Here is a 20503-nt window from a genome sequence, read left to right as displayed (position 1 = left end):
CAACAGTTGGTGGGATATAGTATCAAAAGCGGCGGAGAGATCTAACAGGATCAATATCATGCATCCTCCGGCATCAAGAGTTAGTCTAAGAGTATCAGTTACAGCCAGGATGGCTGTTTCTGTGCTGAAGCCGGGGCGAAAACCTGACTGTGAGGGGTCAAAAAGGTTGTTACATTCTAGGTACTGGCTAAGCTGTTTATTTACAACTGATTGTAGCATTTTTCCCAGCTGGGGTAACAGAGATATCGGTCTGTAATTACCGAGCACCAGAGGGTCGGCAGATGGTTTCTTTAAAATGGGGCGCACAAATGCTTCTTTCCAAGTGGGTGGGATGCGACCGGTCAGAATCGAAGAATTGAAGATATTTTGTATTACTGGAGCACAGGTTGGAGAAAGAAGAGCCATAGTGCTAGGAGGGTAAAGATCAGATGGGGAACCAGATTTTGCCGCCAGGAGTAGGCGGTTTGTATCCTCCAGCGAGATAAGTTCAAACTGATTGAGGTGACAGATGGAGGATGACACCGTGTTTGTCCGCGTCGTGGTGGATCCTGGATTCTCAGTGATGGCAATAGAGAAGATGCAATAGATCCTAGCAATCTTTTCCTGGAAGAAGTTCGCGATGGAGTCACATAATGGTTGGGATTCTAAGGGGGTCTGTTTACATACTGGGGGAGAGGAAAATCCTTAACGATGTTAAATAGTGTTTTGGCCTAGTTTTCAGCTTGTTCAATTTGATTGTGCAAGTATGAACATCTGGCCAATTTAATTGAGTGATGGTAATGCGATTGCGATGATTTATACACGAGTTTATCTGCGTGAAATTTTGTACTCCTCCAGCGTCTCTCTAGCCCTTTGCATAAGGACTTTTTACATTTCAGATCACCTGAGTACCAGGGGGCAGATGGTGGCTGAGTATCTGAATTACTCTTTTTCAGCGGAATAAGAGCATCGCACAAGTTACTACTTGTGTAACGATATATCTGTAAGAGACATTAGTTAGTATTAGATTCCTTACCTTAGAATATCCCCAGGCGTCAGACTGGATCCGGAAATTTTTGCGTAGCAGTACCCTTGCGCGTCGGTAGGCGTCGTCTGCGGCTCCGCGTCCGTCGTCGGCGTCGTGGGTGCCGTGATGACGTCGTCGGAGTACTTAGACGCCGCCTCCGCGTGCTGACGTCAGTTCTTAGACACAGCTTTTCCGCGCCAGAAACGCAGAGCCATGTTAAAAACCAACACTGGTGCCATTGAAACTAGGGCCCTGAAGGGGACAACCCTAACCCTAGATATTGGTTCGCAGAACGGGGAGGATGGGTGGGTCGGTAAGGAATCTAATACTAACTAATGTCTCTTACAGATATATCGTTACACAAGTAGTAACTTGTGCATCTGAAAGAGACACGTTAATATTAGATTCCTTACCTTAGAATAGATACCCCAGCAATACCAACCCCGGTGGTGGGTCTGCGAACCAATAATCACACCAGAAAGTCCTGGAGGACGGAACGGCCAAAGAAGCCATCCCTCCGGACTTGACTGTCCAGGCAGTAGTGTCTCGCAAACGTGTGCAGTGATGCCCACGTAGCTGCCTGACAGATGCCTTGTAAGGGCACACCCCTGCCCAGGGCAGTGGTAGTCGCCGTCGCTCGGGTAGAATGAGCCCGCAGTCCAACCGGGGGCTCCTTCCTAGCCAAGGAGTAGCATGCCTGGATACACAGGATGATCCACCGGGAGATGGTCCTCTTGTGCACCGCTTTCCCCTTCTTAGCGCCCACGTAACCAACAAAGAGTTGGTCATCCACCCGGAACTGGCGTGTGCGATCCAAGTAGAATGAGAGCGCACGTTTTGGGTCCAGACGGTGGAGCCGCTCTTCCTCTTTAGAGGGATGCGGTGGCGGGAAGAAGGTTGGCAAGGTGATAGACTGCCCGATGTGAAAGGCTGTGACAACCTTGGGCAGGAAAGAAGGTTTGGTACGAAGCACCACTTTGTCCGGATGGACGGAAAGGAAAGGTGGAGTACAAGAAAGAGCCTGGAGCTCACTCACTCTCCTGGCAGAGGTGATGGCAACCAGGAAAGCAGTCTTCAAAGTTAGAAGGCGAAGAGGACAGGTGTGAAGTGGCTCAAAGGGAGCGCACATCAGGAATGTTAAAACCAGGTTCAAGTCCCACTGAGGCATCACAAACGGAACAGGAGGAAACGTGTGAGAGATGCCCTTAAGAAATCTGTTTACAATAGGGGACTTGAACAAAGAAGGCTGATCAGGTAGCCTGAGAAAGGCTGAAAGGGCAGAAAGGTAGCCCTTGATAGTGCCCAGAGCAGAGCCCTGCTGGGCAAGAGAAAGAAGGAAGAGAAGAACCTAGAAAGAGGGGCAGAAAGAGGATCCACAGCCGTTGCTATGCACCATGCCACAAATCTGTTCCACCTGCAGGCGTATACCGACTTTGTGGAGGGACGCCTGGCTGCCAGAATTATGTTAAAGACTTCAGGAGGCAAGTCAAATGGCCTCAACTGTCGCCGCTCAATCTCCAAGCATGGAGGTGGAGACTGGACAGGTTCGGGTGGAGGACCGTCCCCTGCTGCTGCGACAGAAGGTCCTCCTGAAGAGGCAGACGAACCGGGGGATCGACTGACAGACTGAGTAGCTCTGGATACCAGTACCTTCGAGCCCAGTCCGGAGCCACAAGGATGACTTGGGCCCGGTCGCGCTTGATCTTCTTCAGCACTCTGGGCAGAAGTGGTATAGGCGGAAAGGCGTACAACAGACCGCAACTCCACTCGCGACGAAAAGCGTCTCCGAGCGAGTGCCGCCTTGGAAATTCCAACGCGCAGAACTGATGACATTGCGCGTTCTCTTCGGTGGCGAATAGATCTAACTAAGGCTCTCCCCATCGCTGAAAGAGGCCTTGCGCCACGTCCGAGTTCAGACGCCATTCGTGATCCATCATGCACCGACGGCTGAGCTCGTCCGCCCTGGCGTTCAGAGAACCTGCCAGGTGTTGAGCCACCAGGGTCACGCCCTGGCGTTCCAGCCATTGCCAAAGGCGAAGAGCCTCTTGACAAAGGATCCACGACCCCACCCCGCCTTGTTTGTTGCAGTACCACATGGCGGTGGTGTTGTCCGTGAACACCTGCACTACACTCCCCCGGACAGAGGGGAGGAATGCCTTCAGTGCCAGACGAATCGCCCTGAGCTCCAACAGGTTGATGTGGAGCCGGGTCTCCGCCGGAGACCAGAGGCCTCTGATCTCCGCCTCTCCCATGTGGCCTCCCCAGCCCTGGAGGGACGCGTCCGTCACAACTACGTGCTCCGGTTGGGGAAGGGAGAGGGATCTGCCGCTGACCCAATCGCGGTCCGTAAGCCACCACTGCAGCTGTCTCGCAGTGCCCTCCGAGATCAGGACGTGGTCGGATAGGTTGCCCTGATGCTGGGCCCACTGAAACTTCAGGTCCCACTGCAGAGCCCGCATCCGCCACCTGGCGTGATGCACCAGTAGGATGCAGGAGGCCATCAGCCCCAGAAGCCGCAGCGTCAACCTGACCGAAACCCGGGATAACGGCTGAAAGATGGGAATCAGAGCCTGAATATTCCGGACCCGCTGTTCGGGCGGATAAACCCGAAACCGCGCCGAGTCCAGAACCGCTCCGATGAAGAGGAGCTTCTGAGAGGGACACAGGTGTGACTTCGGCACATTGATGGAGAACCCCAGCTGGTGCAGGAGGTCTGCCGTCGTCTGGAGGTGGCGGACCACTGTCTGGGGCGAGCCCGCCTTCAACAACCAGTCGTCGAGGTAGGGGAAGACTGAAACCCCTAACCTGCGCAGATGAGCTGCGACCACCGCCATCACCTTCGTGAACACCCGTGGGGCGCTGGTAAGGCCGAAGGGGAGCACGGTAAACTGAAAGTGCTCGTGGCCCACCATGAACCGCAGGTAGCGCCGGTGGGCAGGCAGGACGAGGATATGAAAGTAAGCGTCCTGCAAGTCCAACGCTACCATCCAGTCTCCTGGGTCCAGGGCAGCCAGGACCTGACCCAGTGTCAGCATCTTGAACTTCTCCTTCCGGAGGAAGCCGTTGACGTCCCGTAGGTCCAAGATAGGGCGTAGGCCCCCTTTGCCCTTCTTGGGTACCAGAAAGTAGTGGGAGTAGCAACCACACCCTACTTCTGGCCCAGGAACGCGCTCGATGGCCCCCTTGGCCAAGAGGGCCGTAACTTCCTCCTGCAGAAGTCGCAAGTGATCCCCCGATACACGGTGGTTCTGCGGTGGCATGGCTGGAGGAGTCGCCTCGAAGGGGAGGGAGTAGCCCCTTCGGACGATTTGCAGCACCCACCTGTCCGATGTGACAGTGCGCCAGTGGAGGTGGTGATGGCGAACCCTGCCTCCCACTGGCGTCACATGGGCCTGAAAGCACGGACTAGGAGGGTTTTGAGGCAGATGCTGCGGGGGGAAGGTGTGGACTGACCTCACCGCTGCCCCCGACCACCTGGACGGCGGTTCCCACGGCCGCCACCGTGTTGGGTATTGCCCTGCGGTGCGTGGCTGGCGGCACGTGTGGGCGCACCCCTTCCGTGGCCACGAAAGGAGTGGTAGGCAGCCGATTGCTGGCGCTGGCCCGAGAGGCCTAAGGACTTGGCCGTAGCCCTGGAGTCCTTAAAACGCTCAAGCGCATGGTCTGCCTTGTTGCCAAAGAGGCGACGGTCATCGAACGGCATGTCCATAAGCGTGTTCTGGACATCTGCAGAGAAGTTGGCGGACCTCAGCCAGGCGTGGCGTCTGACCGCCACCGTCGTTGCCATCGCTCTACCCAGCGAGTCAGTGGTATCCAGCCCACACCGGATGGAATACTTGGCTGCATCCCGGCCCTCCACAAGGGCTTGGCCAAGTTTGGCCCGTACCTCCAACGGACACTCTGGCAGCACTTCCGCGACCTTATCCCACACAGAGTGGGTGTAACGTCCCAAGAGGCAGGCGGTGTTAGAAGACCGCAGGCCGAGGCTAAGTGATGAGAAGATCTTCTTCCCATACTGGTCATACCTCTTGGATTCCCGGTCCGGGGGGGCGGACGGGAATGCGGTCTGGGAATTGGAGGCCTGGATGACCAGGCTCTCAGGGGTAGGGTGGGAGGACAGGAAACATGGGTCGCCCGGGGCGGGGCGGTGGCGTCTGGCCACGTTCCTATCTACGGGCGAACCCGTAGCGGGCTTGGAGCAAGTGCCCAGAAGAACGTCGGTCAAGGCCTCATTAAAGGGCAGCAGAGGCTCGGCAGAGCTTGACTGCGGTTTAAGGACCTCAGTGAGGAGGTTAGTCCTCACGGCCGCGACGGGGAACTCAAGGCCCAAGGCCTGGGCAGCCCTCATCAGCACCACACTATAAGTTGCCCCCTCCTCCGATGCCACGGAAGGAGGGGAGACAAAACCAGTGTCTGGAGAGGTGTCCAGGCCACTGGCCTCCCCAAGGTCTCCTGCCCAGTCCTCATGAGACTGACACTCCCTGGTCAGAGGGTCCTCAGACCCCTCCCAGTCCTCTTCATCACCCATCTCCTGAAATTCAGGGTTCTCATCTAATGGGGCCTGTTCGTAGAGATGGAACTCTCCAACCGGCGTCTGGAGCGGCGCCCATCGGGGCCGTCCCGACGCCGGAACAGGAACAAAGGTGGAACCGGGGACGGCGCCGCCCGAGGTCGGCGCCGGAGGTGACACCTGAGGGTCCGACGCCGGGGAGGTCGTCAGATCCACCGGCGACGAACCAGATCCCGAAGGAGGACCAGCGGCATCCTGCGGCGCCGGGCCCGAAGGCGTCGGCGGTGTCGGAACAACTGGACCCCTCGGCGCCGGGCCCGAAGGCACCGGCGGCGTCGGGATAACGGGGTCCTGCGGCGGCGGGCCCGAAGGCGTCGGCGGCGTCGGGGCCAAAGCACCCGACGGCGTCGGGCCGGAGCCGCCGACCCGCTAGGGCCCCCAGACGGGTCCGCTGGGCCCGAAGGCGCCGCGGAGCCCGTCGGAGGAGAGAGTTTCCTCATGGCCATGAGGAAGCGCTCGACCTCCTCCAGCGACGCGTTCAGCCCAGGGACCGGAGGGTGTGGAGCTGCACGCGGCGCCCGCGACTCCGACGGAGCCGCGTGGGCGGTGTCACCCGAACCCCCGGCCGCATCGCGTGAGCGTCGGGGGGGAGTCCGAGGAGCGATGACGCCGCTTGGACTTCTTGTGCCTCTTACCTGGCGACGACTTCGACCCGGAGGAGTGCGGCCTACTCTCGGAGCTGTGATGGCTCCGAGCCCGCGACCTGTCCCTCGACCTCCCATGGGATCGGGACCTCTCACGGCGCGGGGCCGACTGCCGGAGTTCGAGGCGCCTACGGGACCGCTCCCGCCTGGCTTTCGAAGAGAGGGCCCGGCAGTCGGAGCAGGCTTGTCGTCGTGGTCGAAGCCCAAACACGACAAGCAGACGCAGTGAGGATCCGTGACAGACATCAGCCGGTCGCAATCGTCACAAGGCTTGAAGCCGGGCATCCCTTAAGGCACCGTTTCGGAGTCGAGAGACTCGAAATAGCAATCAAAAAGGATCAAAAAAGTTAGTCAAAAAGTGACTAGGGTTACTGCTTTTTCCAGATCTGCGCTTGCTGGCGCGGAAAAAAGAAGAGAACTGACGTCAGCACGCGGAGGCGGCGTCTAAGTACTCCGACGACGTCATCACGGCGCCCACGACGCCGACGACGGACGCGGAGCCGCAGACGACGCCTACCGACGCGCAAGGGTACTGCTACGCAAAAATTTCCGGATCCAGTCTGACGCCTGGGGATATTCTAAGGTAAGGAATCTAATACTAACGTGTCTCTTTCAGATGAACGTTCTAGCCAGGGTACTCGCTGGGGGGCATAAAAGGCACTGAAGGAGCCGGCTCGCGTGGTGGTGAGTAGGTAGTGGCAGTGTCTGCAGCCACTGTGCTCGGCGCTGAGGCAGCTTTTAATGCGCTTTTAATCTTTGGAAACTGCAAATTGCACTTGCTTGACGGGATAGCGATCTAGGCTTCCCGGACTTAAGTTTTAACTCTGTGCCACGTTAGTTGCTGGCTTACCTGCAGAAACCGACACCTGGGCTGATCTCTCCCCTCCTTCCCGCCTCGGTCCGACGCGGTGATTAGCACCGATTGTGCGGAGGGCGAGGAAGGTCGAGACGGCTACTTCCGGTGAGCGGGGAGACCGGTCAGCGGTCTAGTGCTCCTGAGGCACTCGCTGGGGGGCATAAAAGGCGGATGCACTCTCGGCAGCGCAGCGGACGAGCGCAGCGGGCGCGACGTAGGCGCGCCGAAGTCGCGCTCAAGTCAAGCCCGTCTGCGCCCGTCCGCGGCCGAACTCGGCCCAGGGCCATGCTCCCTGCCCTTCCTACAGGACACATTCATTGGAGCAGAGCGGACTTGCTATCCTACCGCAAGATGTGTGCCAGTAATTTGTGTCTACATGGCATGAGTGTGGAAAAGAACACGGGGTGTAGCCAATGCCAGTTCAAGTTCGACTTGTCCATACACACTATTAGAGAACACCGCAAATTGATCTGCGGCTTGTTGAATGTTCGGTCGTTACGCAAGCATCGCCTAGATATCTTTGATCTCCTTAGAGAACAACAATGGGACCTAGTCTTTCTCACCGAGACATGGCTGGACTGCGACTCCGCCCCAGAGGTCCTGGAAGCCATCCCGGAGGGCTATACCCTAGTACGGCTAGATAGACCCAAAGGCAGAGGTGGAGGAATAGCCATTGTTGTAAGGGAGGGCTTATGTTGCCTTCTGGAGCAGATTGAGATTATAGATAGTGAGGCGGGCGCGTTCTCCATCCAAGTCAACGGGGGATACACTGTTAAGGGCCTCTTGATATATAGGCCACCGGGCCCCTCAACCAGATTTACACAAAGTCTGATCGAAAGTGCTACAGAGGCAGCCTTACGCACAGATAAGTTTTTGGTGCTGGGTGACCTCAATATACACTTGGATGATCCCACGGATAAGGGGGCAGGGGACCTTCGCAAGGAGCTGAGGGCCCTTCAGCTCGAGCTGGTAGGTGAATCCCCTACCCATCAGCGGGGCCACCTGCTGGACCCTATTTTCGCCAACTGGGGGCAAGTGAAAGCTCTAGCCCCCGTACCCATCCCATGGTCTGATCACCACTTGACGCCCTTTTCGATCTCTATTCCGGGAGCTAAAGTTTTAGAAAAGGTAGCACTTCACCGTCCTGGACGGAGATGGGCCAATTTTTCACTTGCCAGGTTCAATGAAGCTCTTATGGTGGGGGATGAATTAGGGGGAACGGATGTGGAAACTGTTAATAATAGTTTAGACCAACGCATTTTAGTCGCCCTGGACCAAGTAGCCCCGCTTGCCCAGATTAAAACAGGGGGACGCGCATTGAAAAATGCACCTTGGTTTAATGAAGAAGTCCGTATGGCCAAATCTAAGTGCAAGCGGGCAGAAAGGCGCTGGAGAATAGATTTCGCCACACAAGCCAGATTGGACTATGTTTCTAGTAGGCGAAATTACCATGGTCTAATCAAAAAGGCCAAAAAAATCTATTATGGCACTAGGATTGGGGAAGCAGAAAATTCCTCGAAAGAATTGTTTTTAATATACAAATCCCTCTCAGTGGGAAAGCCTGCAGCAGTCCCAGAGGAACTCTGCACAGTTGACCATTGCAACCGAGTAGCGGAGTTCTTTGCCAATAAAGTCGCCACTATATACTCAACCTTCCCCAGTAGGGCTGACATGGACCCCGAGGTGGTAGAGGCACCCAAGGCAAGAGGTGAACGACGGGTGCTAGCGACATTCGTAACCCCACCCACTGAAAAACTCGTTCAGATCTGTGGGTCAATTAAATCAGGCTCTCCCCGTGATCCTACTACTCCTGGACGCCTGATGGGCAGTCTGCATGTCTTGGAGCCTCATATCCGCCGTCTTATGGACCTCTCGTTCGAGACTCACACTGTCCCGGATGCCTGGAAACGAGCGGTGGTTCTCCCCCTTCGAAAAAAGCCCAATATTAGCTATGATAGGCTAGACAATCTTCGCCCTATCTCCCTCCTACCATATATGGCGAAGATTGCCGAAAAAATTGTAAACCTCCAGCTGATGGGTTTTGTAGAGGAAGCTTCTCTACTCCATGACTCTCAATTTGGCTTCCGTCCCCGACATTCGACGGAGTCAGCATTGCTCATGGCAGTAGAGGCTCTGCGGCAGGGAGTGGATGAGGGCCAAACCATGGCCCTGATCCTCTTGGACCTAAGCGCAGCATTCGACACTGTAGCTCATTCCACCTTGCTACAGTGTCTGAATGATGGAGGGGTGTCAGGAACTGCGCTTAGATGGATCCGGTCCTTCTTGACAGGCAGGTGTTTCCAAGTTCGCCAGGGAGAGTGTTACTCCAGGGAGATCGGGTTGGGCCAGGGCGTGCCGCAGGGCTCGTCCCTGAGCCCTACCCTGTTCAATCTTTATGTCTCCCCGCTGGCGACCATTGTTGAAGGCCACGGACTACGTCTTGTGTCCTATGCTGACGACACTCAGCTGGTGGTATCCCTCTCACGCGCACCTGGTCTAATGGCGGACAAGTTCAGAGTCTGCATGCAAGAACTGGCAGCCTGGATGTCCGCCAACTGCCTAAAACTCAATGGCAGCAAGACCGAGGTGCTCGTGGTGGGGGGGGGTCCACCTGTCTGGTCGTCGGCATGGTGGCCATCCTGCCTGGGAGAGGTACCTGTCCCATGTCACGAAGCAAAGGACCTGGGTGTGTGGCTAGATGATGATCTTGCTTTTGACTCCCAGGTCAGTCGAGTGGTGGGGACATGCTTCGGCATTTTAAAAACCATGAGGAAGATCTTGGATTTCCTACCCATTACTGCTCGCCGGACGCTGGTGCATGCGTTAGTCACTTCTCGCATGGACTACAGCAATCTGTTGTATCTGGGGGCAACGGAAAAGGTTTAAAACCGCCTCCAGGAGTTGCAGAATGCTACCGCTCGCCTTGTTTTGAGGCTTCCTAGAAGATCTCCCTCCAGGGCAGCGCTCCAGGAGTTGCACTGGCTTCCGGTTAGAAGCAGGGTGGAATTCAAGGCTTTGGCCACATGCCACCGTATTCTGAGAGGAAAAGCCCCTGCCCCATTACAAAGTCTGGTTACCTGGTATGAGCCCACCAGGAGCTTGCGATCGTCATGTACAGGTCTTCTGAAAATCCCCAAAATAAAGAAAACACGCATGGGGGGTAGATCATTCAGATACCTGGCCGCTAAGCGGTGGAATGATCTGCCGATAGAACTACGCATGGAGTTTTCGGAAACCCTGTTTAGGCGAAAACTTAAGACCCATCTGTTCAGACGCTAACTACTGTTGGGTTGTTACACGGTCACCCTACTTACCACAGCGCGGGGACACGCCTTGGGCGTAAACCAGGCGCTTTATAAAACTCCCTAATAATAATAATAATAAATAATTGAAACTATCCAACATAGCCGCAGGGTCCTGGCAAGGTAGATCCGGATCAACCCATAGATGGGAAAACGTCTCATTGAAAGCTTCCAGGGTGAGTGTTTTCCAGGGCCTAGTCCTACTGTTTTTTAGTGGCTTCTGATTGTTCATATAAGAAGCCTTGGAAGGGGGGTGGAAGGAAAATTGGATAATACTATGATCCGTCCAGGTAAGAGGAAGGGGAGGGTATACTCTTAGCCAATCTGAGTTAGTAAAGAGAAGATCTAATGAATGGCCGGCACAGTGGCTGGGACCAGATACCCTCTGTGATAGGCCGATGTCGCTCAGACTGGAAATGAGTTTCGCTACTTCCGGATTTGTTCCATCTTCTCCATGGAAGTTAAAATCTCCCAGGAGAATGAAGTTACTGGAGGCCAAGACCTGCATGGCGACGAATTCCGTCAAGCGGTTGGCGAAGTGTGTTTTGGGTCCAGGGGGGCGGTAAAGCAGAGCCCCATCCCAAGATGTTGTTGGGGACATAGTGACTCTAAAGATTCCCAATTCCATTGAGCTGTTAGACATCGTGGAGAGCCATTGCACTTTTAGATGACTCTTAAAAACGATCCCTATACCACCACCTATCTTCCCCGTTCTATCCAGATGGATAAATATATAGTCGGCGGGGATTGCAAAGTTAATGGCGGAGTAATTTGTGGCCGTTAACCAGGTTTCGGTTAAAAAACATAGATCAGGGGAATAAGAGGAAATCAGATCCCAGATCTCTCTCAGGGTACCTACCGAATAGGTGACACGCGATGGGGCCTCTGGAGTTATTTGTGCCGCATGTCCAGCCTCCCGGCTCGACCTAGCGCGGCCGGCGCGCCCGCTGCGCGGCCGGGAAGGTGGGCTCATTATATGCTGTTATGGTCAGGTGGGCCACAACAACTAGCCCGCCGACCTGCAATCACCCCCAAGATGGCGGCTCAATGCTGTGGGCAAACCTGTTCCCGTCTCTGTTACCAGACAGCACCTGTTCGGCTGAAATGGACGGGCGGGAGGTGCGTGATTAAAGTAAGCTTTGCGCTCCAATATGTTTAAAAGAGTGAGATAGTGCGAGTAAAAGTTGCAATTACACGGGTTCCGGCTTCCGCCTCAGGAATCCCCAAAGGTATGTTGGGGATAACCAAAAGTAACTTGTTCATCAGAAAGAAACACGTTAGTTAGATTCCTTACCTTAGAATAGATATCCCAGCAATACCAACTCCGGTGGTGGGTCTGCGAACCAAGATCACACCAGAAAGTCCCGGAGAACGGAACGGCCAAAGAAGCCATCTCTCCAGACTTGGCTGTCCAGGCAGTAGTGTCTTGCAAACGTGTGCAGCGAGGCCCACGTAGCTGCCTGACAGATGTCCTGCAAAGGGACGCCCCGACCCAGGGCAGTAGTAGCCTTCCTGTCTCTAACAATCTCTACACAGTCATATTTCAGATATAAATTGACATAGTGGCATGCTAAGTGTGGTCTAATTCAGAAGAAGAAATATTTATTTCATCAATAGCACTAAGCTAGAGTTTAACAGACTTGACAATGAAAGCCACAATTGTTGGACCCATACAAGATCAATGAGTTTCTGTGTCTTAAATGAGATAGGCTCTTTTGAAAAAGTAGTGGAAGATGAACGCATATGAACAAATCCCACTTCACAACTACGCAGGATCAAGACGGCACAGAGCATGACAACATACATGAAGCTATAAAATATCAATTATGTAAAATCTAAATATGTCATGAAGTATAATTCCATACCTTGTAATCTGATGTTCAAAACGCTTAATACTGATTACATTGTCAGTATACTTACAGAAGTATGCAGACCGGAGGTATTCTTAACAGTTCATATTCCCTTCAGGCAATTTATAGATTTATTACTTTTAGCTTAAGCTTATATCTTATATAAATACATTTAAACAAATGAAACATTAACTGAAACATTGTATTATAGTTCTTCATTTGGGTACCTTGTGTAAGGAATTGTGCACAAGAGACCAATGCTATTTGCACAAGCAATGGGGTAACGAGCGCAGAGTGAAACGACTGAAGTCATGGTCTCTCCAAAGGCATCCTGAACTTGCTCCACCATTCCACCACATGTGAGTTCTTCAATTCTGCAAACAAACAAATCTTCAGTGCATGACTTCACACGTTACAGGTTCAACTTAAATAAAACACCCTCCCAAATGTAATCAAATGTTGACCTCATTTAACAGGAAGCACTCTGGCCCAACAGGTCAGCCGAGGCTATGACCTCTAGTCCGCTACTAGCTGCAGGTGGGGCTATTAAGTGATTTCCCTTCCTGTAACTGCAGTGCCTTGCACAGTATTACATGCAGAAAAATCTAGTGATAGTCGCCCCATCTAGTGTCATTATAAACTTGCTGCCCAGTCGCAAATGGGTAGCTAGTTCTTGGGTATATTCACTGGGGTAGCAAGTCAGTCTCAATCTATAGCTACTTTGCAGAAATCCACCTCAAGCCTGATGAGGTGGTTCATCAGCTGTGCGAAACTCCAAATGCAGGTGTTCATCCGTAAAGGAAACACGTCTTGGTAATAGGTCTGGCATGTAATTTTAATTATAAACCAGGCTCACTGAGGCCATCCGGTATGCTGATTTTTAGGTCTCGTCTGGGGGCTGCACACATGCGCAGTCTCGCTGGCGAGAATTAACTTTTTTGAGGGAGCTTCAGTGTCGGGCTTTAAGCCCCACCCCTCTTTCCCATTTGCTGGCATCACCGTTTATGCTAAATGGTGGCCAGCCATTGGGAAAGAACACTTTGTGATGTATAGTTTTCTCTTTTTCAGACGGCCCACTTGGACGGGCACGTCCGACTTTTTCCCGCCGTGAAAGCTTTCTTATCTTTATGGGGCCAAACACATAGTCCTATAAAGGTAAGAAATCAATGCTTGTTTTCTCTCTAGCTGGGTGAGGAAATGGCTCTGATGTACTTTGAAAGCCTCAATATAGGGCACATATACACATCACAATGGACAAATACATCGATTCATAGGTCCGAGGAGGATCAGTCGGAAGAAGCGCTTATTTTCAAATATGTGTCTTTCAAGTGCCTGCAGCAGTGGGGGGACCTGCGGAGGTTCAAGAATCGTATGCAGATTGGAGAGGGTTCGCGAGATGGTTCTGGATGGGGTCTGTGGCCTCTGGAAGTGGAACGCTGATAACTACACCTCCGGCTGAACCCACTGGGCTATCTTAGGCTCGAGGGACTGGTGAAAACTGGTTGTGTGCACTGGTTTTCACATAATCACGTCACACAATGAGAGAGTGATATAGGCATGGCTGCCTCGTTGGTCAGTCCCGATATCAATCCTTATTGTTCAGCACGTACTCTGGTGCCCAGTCGAGCGCCCTGAAGAACAAGTTACTTACCTTCGGTAACGCTTTTTCTGTTAGATACAATATCTGCCTGTGGATTCCTCACCTTGTGAATATCCCCTTGCGTAAGCAACATTCGGAAATTCTTTTTGTAGCTTCGCGCCGACGTGGACTTGGACGTCATAGAGACACGGCATCGCACGCGACTCCGCTGACGTCACCGACGCCTACAAGAGGCCCACGCTGGCGTGATGACATTAGTTCCGCCCTTTTTTCCGTGCCTTCGAGGCACACGGACGGACCAATGACAGTAGACATATACACAGTATACGCAGTACAAATATCAATGTAACACACACAGTGTGAAGCAAATGCAATAAAACATGTGAAATAAACAACTCCTTGACAATAAAATAAATACATTACAGAAACTCTGGTATAGAAGAGTGGACAACGGGGAGGCGGGTGGGTCAGTGAGGAATCCACAGGCAGATATTGTAGCTACCAGAAAAAGCGTTACCGAAGGTAAGTAACTTGTTCTTCTGATAGATACATCTGCCGTGTGGATTCCTCACCTTGTGAATAGAGTCCGACAGCAGTCCCCACTCCCGGAGGAGGGTGTCCACTCTTCTAAACCAGGAAATCCTGGAGAACAGAGCGTGCAAAGTGACCGTCCCTCCTCACTTCGGAATCCAAGCAGTAATGCTTCGCAAAAGTGTGGAGGGAAGACCAAGTTGCCGCTCTACAAATATCCTCTACAGGAACACCTCTAGCCAATGCTGAGGTTGAAGACTTAGCTCTTGTAGAATGAGCCCTTATACCCTCTGGTGGTTCCTTACCGGCCAAAGAGTAGCAGATCTTTATACAGAGGACGATCCATCTTGACAAAGTTATTTTATGGACCGCTCTTCCTTTTTTTTTTGCAGCCAGCAAACCCAATGAAGAGCTGGTCATCCAAACGAAAGTCTTTGGATCTGTCCAAGTAAAAGGACACCGCCCTTTTGGGGCCCAGACGGGGCAACCTCTCCTCATCCTTAGAAGGGTGTGGGGGAGGATAAAAGGTAGGGAGGGTAATGGATTGACCAAGGTGGAAAGGAGTCACCACCTCAGGCAGAAAAGCAGCCCTGGTCCTAACAACCATTTGATCAACATGAATGGTCAAGAAAGGGGGCTTGTAACTAAGAGCTTGAAGCTCACTTACCCTCCCTGCCGAGGTTATTGCAACGAGGAAGACTGTTTTAAGAGTCAAAAACCTCATAGGACATTTGTGAAGAGGCTCAAAGGGAGCACCCATTAAAAAGGTCAATACAAGATTTAGATTTAAGTCCCACTGAGGCACAATAAAAGGAGTAGGAGGGAACTTATTTGTGAGGCCCTTCAAAAACCTTAAAACTACAAGAGATTTAAAAAGAGATGGCTGGTCAGGCAAACAAAGAAATGCCGACAGCGCTGAAAGATAGCTCTTCACCGTGGCAACAGCAAGCCCCTGTTGCGCCAGAGAAAGGGCAAACTGGAGAACATCAGACAAATGGGCTCTCAAAGGGTCAATAGATTTCTCCCCACACCACGTGACAAATTTTGACCATCTATAAGAATAGATGGACTTAGTGGAGTCACGCCTGGCTGACAAGATGACATCCACCACGTCAGGCGGGAGAGAAAAGGAATTCAGGTTGCCCCGTTCAATCTCCAGGCATGAAGGTGTAATGTCTGGAGGTGGGGGTGTAGAACCTGCCCCTCCATCTGAGAGAGGAGGTCTGCCCTGAGAGGGAGACGGAGCGGCGGGTGAGAGGAGAGGTGGAGAAGATCTGTATACCACACCCTTCTTGGCCAGTTCGGGGCGACCAATATGACTTGGGCCCGGTCTAGGCGAATCTTCCTCAGAACCCGAGGAATCAAAGGTATGGGAGGGAACGCGTAAAGGAGTTAATTTCCCCAACTCAACTGAAACGCGTCCCCAAGGCTCCTTTGCATCGGATACTGGAGACTGCAGAATGACAGGCAGTGAGCATTCGCGCGAGTGGCGAACAGGTCCACCCGAGGAGTCCCCCACATCTGAAAGATGTCGTGAACCACCTCCGGGTGGAGCCTCCACTCGTGGTCGGCAGAGAACTGCCGACTGAGACTGTCTGCACGAACGTTCAGAACTCCGGCCAGACTACTTGCCATCAGACAAATCCGATGGTCCTGAACCGAGGACCAGAGACGCAGAGCCTCTTTGCAGAGAAGATAGAGAGGGAAAATGGTAGTGGTGTATCCAAAAGGAAAAGACCGCACATTCACTAGTGACAATTTGGGATATAACAAGTACTGGAATAGTAATAAATCTTCAGTTACGAAGACGGAGTGCTGCATAGACCACTATCCCCCACTACCAAAAGGGATTCAATGACAATCAATGATTGGCAAAATACAAGTGAAGCAAGGGGGTCAAATCAAGCACATTCCTAACATACAAGTGTACGCGAGCAGACTAATAGGTCTCCTAGTTGTTTCACAATAAGTAGAGATTGTCCGATAGCAGCAGTAGTTGAACATCACAAACAAACAAGAAAGTTCAAAGTATCATGTTCTTTATTCACAAAAATCCATAGGAGTAGACTTGACAGAAAGACAGCCGACACGTGTTTCGTCAGTACTGAAGGTAAGTACTAAGACTTTTTCAAGGCTAGGTGAGACGAATTGTCAACGTAGTATATCAGATAGGGGCTTGTCCAGACATGATAAGTATGAGGTAATGAACCATATTTATAAAAAAGTCCGGATAGTCGGGTATTCAAAAGGCAACGGTCCAAGAGTTCAGAGATGTACAGTCAGAGCATGTGGGTCTAGGTGTGATGGTGAATGCACCCGGGAAGTAAAACAACAAACGTAGGGATCCCCCACACAGGTTTCGTGGCCAAATATGCACAGTTAAAATGTAGGCATCATGATCGATGTCTAGTAAGACTTTCCAAATAGTCTATAAGAAGATTCACTAAGGGTTCAAACTGGTGCTCATGTGTATGTATATGAGCTCTAGTAACAGGCGTCCCCGAATATTATTGCCCAAAAGCTGCAGCCAAGCCCCACTGCAGCAAAAGACATGTGGGATCGAGTCCGTATGGTAGCGGATTCAGTAAAACCAGCCTTAGAGAGATTTAAGGATAGCAGGGCAACTGCTAGATCTCTTGGTCTCTTGACGCCCTTTGCAGAGACACTGAGACCTCACTCCTCCCAGTTTGTTGATGTACCACATCGCGGTCGTGTTGTCCGTCAGGACCTGGACCAAACGACCGCAAAGGGAAGGGAGGAAGGCCTTGAGCGCCAAACGTATCGCCCGCAATTCTAGAAGGTTGATGTGAAGCAACCTTTCCTCTGGAGACCAAAGACCCTTGACCTCCAGATCCCCCAGATGAGCACCCCACCCTAGAGTGGATGCATCCGTTATCACTGTGGCCACCGGAGGAGGCAACTGAAAAGACTTCCCCTGAGACCGGTTGCCTTCCACGCCCCACCAAGACAGATCCGCCGCAGCTTCTCTGGAGATCCTCACTGACTCCCTGAGATCTCCGTTGTGCTGATACCACTGCCTGCGGAGGCACCACTGGAGCGCCCTCATGTGCCAGCCTGCATGGTTGACCAACAGAATGCATGAAGCCATCAGACCGAGCAGGCGAAGGACCTTCAGGACTGGAACGACCGCTCCATTGTGAAATAAAGGAATCATTTCCTGTATGTCGTGAATCCTTTGAGGGGGAGGAATGCACGACATACAGTTGTGTCCAGTACAGCACCTATGAACAGGTTGCGCTGGGAGGGCACCAGGTGAGACTTGGGTACATTTATTGAAAAACCCAACCTGTACAACAACTGGGTTGTCTCGCAGATGAAGGAGCGTTCTCTCTGACGACTCTGTTTTGATCAGCCAGTCGTCCAAATAAGGGAATACAGGAATCCCTGACCTCCTGAGAGCGCCGCCACCACTGCCATCACCTTGGTGAAGACTCGAGGCGCAGTAGTAAGCCCAAACGGAAGGACCGCAAACTGATAGTGCTGCGATCCCAGCGTAAAACGGAGATACTTCCTGTGCAACTTCAGGATGGGGATGTGAAAGTACGCATCCTGCAAGTCGAGCGACACCATCCAGTCTTCTTCCAGCAGTGCCTGAAGAACCTGAACAAGGGTGAGCATCTTGAATTTCTCCTTTCCTGCTCTGGGACCACCTCTATCGCACCCTTTCTTAACAAAGTTTGAACTTCCTCCTGTAGGAGCAACAGATGTTCCTCTGAGCAATATCCCTGGCAAGGAGGGTAATTGGGAGGGAATTCCCGAAAGGGAAGGGCATGCCCATTTTCTACGAGATTGAGAACCCAAAGATCTGATGTAACCGATTCCCAATCCCGTAGAAAGTGGGTAAGCCGACCCCCCACCGGACTCACATGATCCTGAATGGCGGATCTAGGGCTGCTTTTCTGTGGCTGGGGGGTTGGAGGAGGTGGAGGAGGAAGAGGCTTGACGCCCTCGAGGACGTGCCCTTTGCTTTCCCCTGTATGACCTATACAAGGTATTTTGCTGCTGCTGTTGTTGTTGCTGCTGTTGACCTTGTCTATAGGTACGAAAGGAAGAGCGTCTAAAACCTCTGAACTTTCTTGTCATTGAACCTCTTACTTGAAGACCAAGAGATCTAGCAGTTGCCCTGCTATCCTTAAATCTCTCTACGGCTGTATCTGCCTTTTTGCCAAAGAGTCCAACTCCATCAAAAGGTAAATCTAAAAGTGCAGACTGCACATCCGTAGAAAAATCCGAGGATTTCAGCCAAGCTGACCTTCTTGTGGCAACCGCAGTGCCCATGATCCGTGCCACAGAATCTGCAGTATCTAGACCGCTCTGGATAAACTGACGAGCTGTTGCTTGAGTATCAGATAATACCTCCTCAAATTCACCCCTGCAGTCCTCTGGGACCTTAGGAATCAACAAACGCATTGAGTCCATATGTGCGTGCACATATCTTCCCATAAGACAAGTGGCATTCGTTGACTTTAATGCTATACTTGCGGAGGAGAACGTTTTCTTGGCCACTTGATCTTGTTTCTTGGCCTCCTTGTCACCAGGCACTTGGGGAAAAGCACCAACTGACTTTTTAGAGCACCCAGCCTGAATCACTAGACTTTCAGGAGAAGGGTGAGATGATAAAAAGGCAGGGTCCTCGGGAGCCACCCTATATCTCCTCGCCACACCTTTTGAGACAGCAGGAGCAGAAATAGGCTTTTTCCACACCTCCATAATAGGTTCAGTTAATGCCTCATTAAATGGGAGTAATGGTTCTACAGCTGAGCTCGGAGAATGAAGAACCTCTGTAAGTAGATTTGACTTAAACTCAACAGTAGGTAATGTCAAGCCTAAAAGTCATGCTGCCTTTTTCATTACCACGTGATATGGCTGGACATCCTTAGAAGGTGTATCCGGACCTGATGGTAACACCCACTCTGGGGAAAAATCAAGGCCACTAGCATCAGCCAGCTCTTCGAAATAATTCTCATCCAGTTCACCTTCCTCCAAGTCTGAATGAGACTCATAATACCTCCGTTCTTCCAGGAGACGTTGAGCTTCCCTCCTAGACCTCTCTTTAACACGGATCGCAGCAGGATCCACCATCGACTCCGACGGCGCCAGAGCCGACGTCGGTATCGAATCCGAAGGCTTAGAAGGATGCTCCAAAGATTTGCTTGGAGCGGGTGACGCCGGTGCTGGAGTCGTCGACTTCGGTCGAGCCGGCGTCTACCTCAGCATCGACCTCGGTGGAGCCGGGCACTGCCTCAACGGAGTCGGGGCTGGCCTATATGGCATGAAAGGTGCCGGGGCATAAGAGTGAGGCACACCCAAATTAAATGCCATTGGACCCATGGGACCCAAAGGTGCACCAGAGGGGTACCATGATCTCGAGAATACTCCATACATAGCGTTGAGGAACGCTGATGGATCCTGACCTGGTGCAGGAAAAGGTGGATGATCACCCTCAGGCCGATCTCGAGGCAGATTCGAATCTGATACATCAACAGGAGTCGATTCTTCTTCCTCATTAGGAACTTCCTCGACCTCTTCTTGAGCCGGAGACGGCATCGGAGTCGGATTGGAAATCGGAGTCGGAGACTGAACCAGCGACTCCGAAGGCGAGGCTTCATCTTCCCGATCCGAAACCTCTTGTGGTTGAATTACCTTCGATTTAACTTTCTTGGGCGATCTCGACCCCGACTTCTCACCCGAATGACGTCGAGATTCATGTCTCCTTTTCTTGTGCTTCTTATGCGACCTCGAAGCACGATCCGACGAAGACTTCGAAGCCGGCGCCTCTCGAGATCTTGATCTTGACCTCGACCTCGACTTCCTCGAGCGGGATTTTGAAGACTTCTTTCCTTTATCGGCTTTCAGTTTCGCCACAAGAAGCTTGGTCTCCCTTTCTCGCAGGGCCTTTGGGTTCATTTTTTGACACGACGAACATCCATCTACGTCGTGGTCGGAGCTCAAACACCAAATACAGTCTTGATGTGGGTCCGTAACGGACATCATCTTCCTGCACTCCCTGCAGGGCTCGAATCCAGTCTTCTTTGTCGACATTATAAGGAGACAGAGGCAAGAGAACAAAGAAAGGAAGAAAAACAGTAACAGAGTTACCAAAAGCTACTGAGTATCCCGAAA

The 20503-nt window shown here is 52.2% G+C and overlaps 1 protein-coding gene across 4 annotated transcripts in view; it reads right to left on the bottom strand.

The window, feature by feature from the left end:
- Positions 1–20503, bottom strand: part of HECTD4 (HECT domain E3 ubiquitin protein ligase 4) — a 2216728-nt gene that overhangs the window by 1432331 nt on the left and 763894 nt on the right. For all 4 annotated transcript variants that reach the window (XM_078667422.1, XM_078667425.1, XM_078667423.1 and 1 more), the window contains exon 33: positions 12456–12602. In XM_078667422.1, coding sequence (XP_078523548.1) covers positions 12456–12602 — 147 coding nt within the window. The remainder of the gene's footprint in view (positions 1–12455; positions 12603–20503) is intronic.

Source organism: Lissotriton helveticus, chromosome 11 (genome assembly GCF_964261635.1).
Source record: "Lissotriton helveticus chromosome 11, aLisHel1.1, whole genome shotgun sequence".
Lineage (NCBI taxonomy): Eukaryota > Metazoa > Chordata > Amphibia > Caudata > Salamandridae > Lissotriton > Lissotriton helveticus.
Note: the sequence above shows the minus strand (reverse complement) of the source record. Positions and strands in the feature narration are given on the sequence as shown.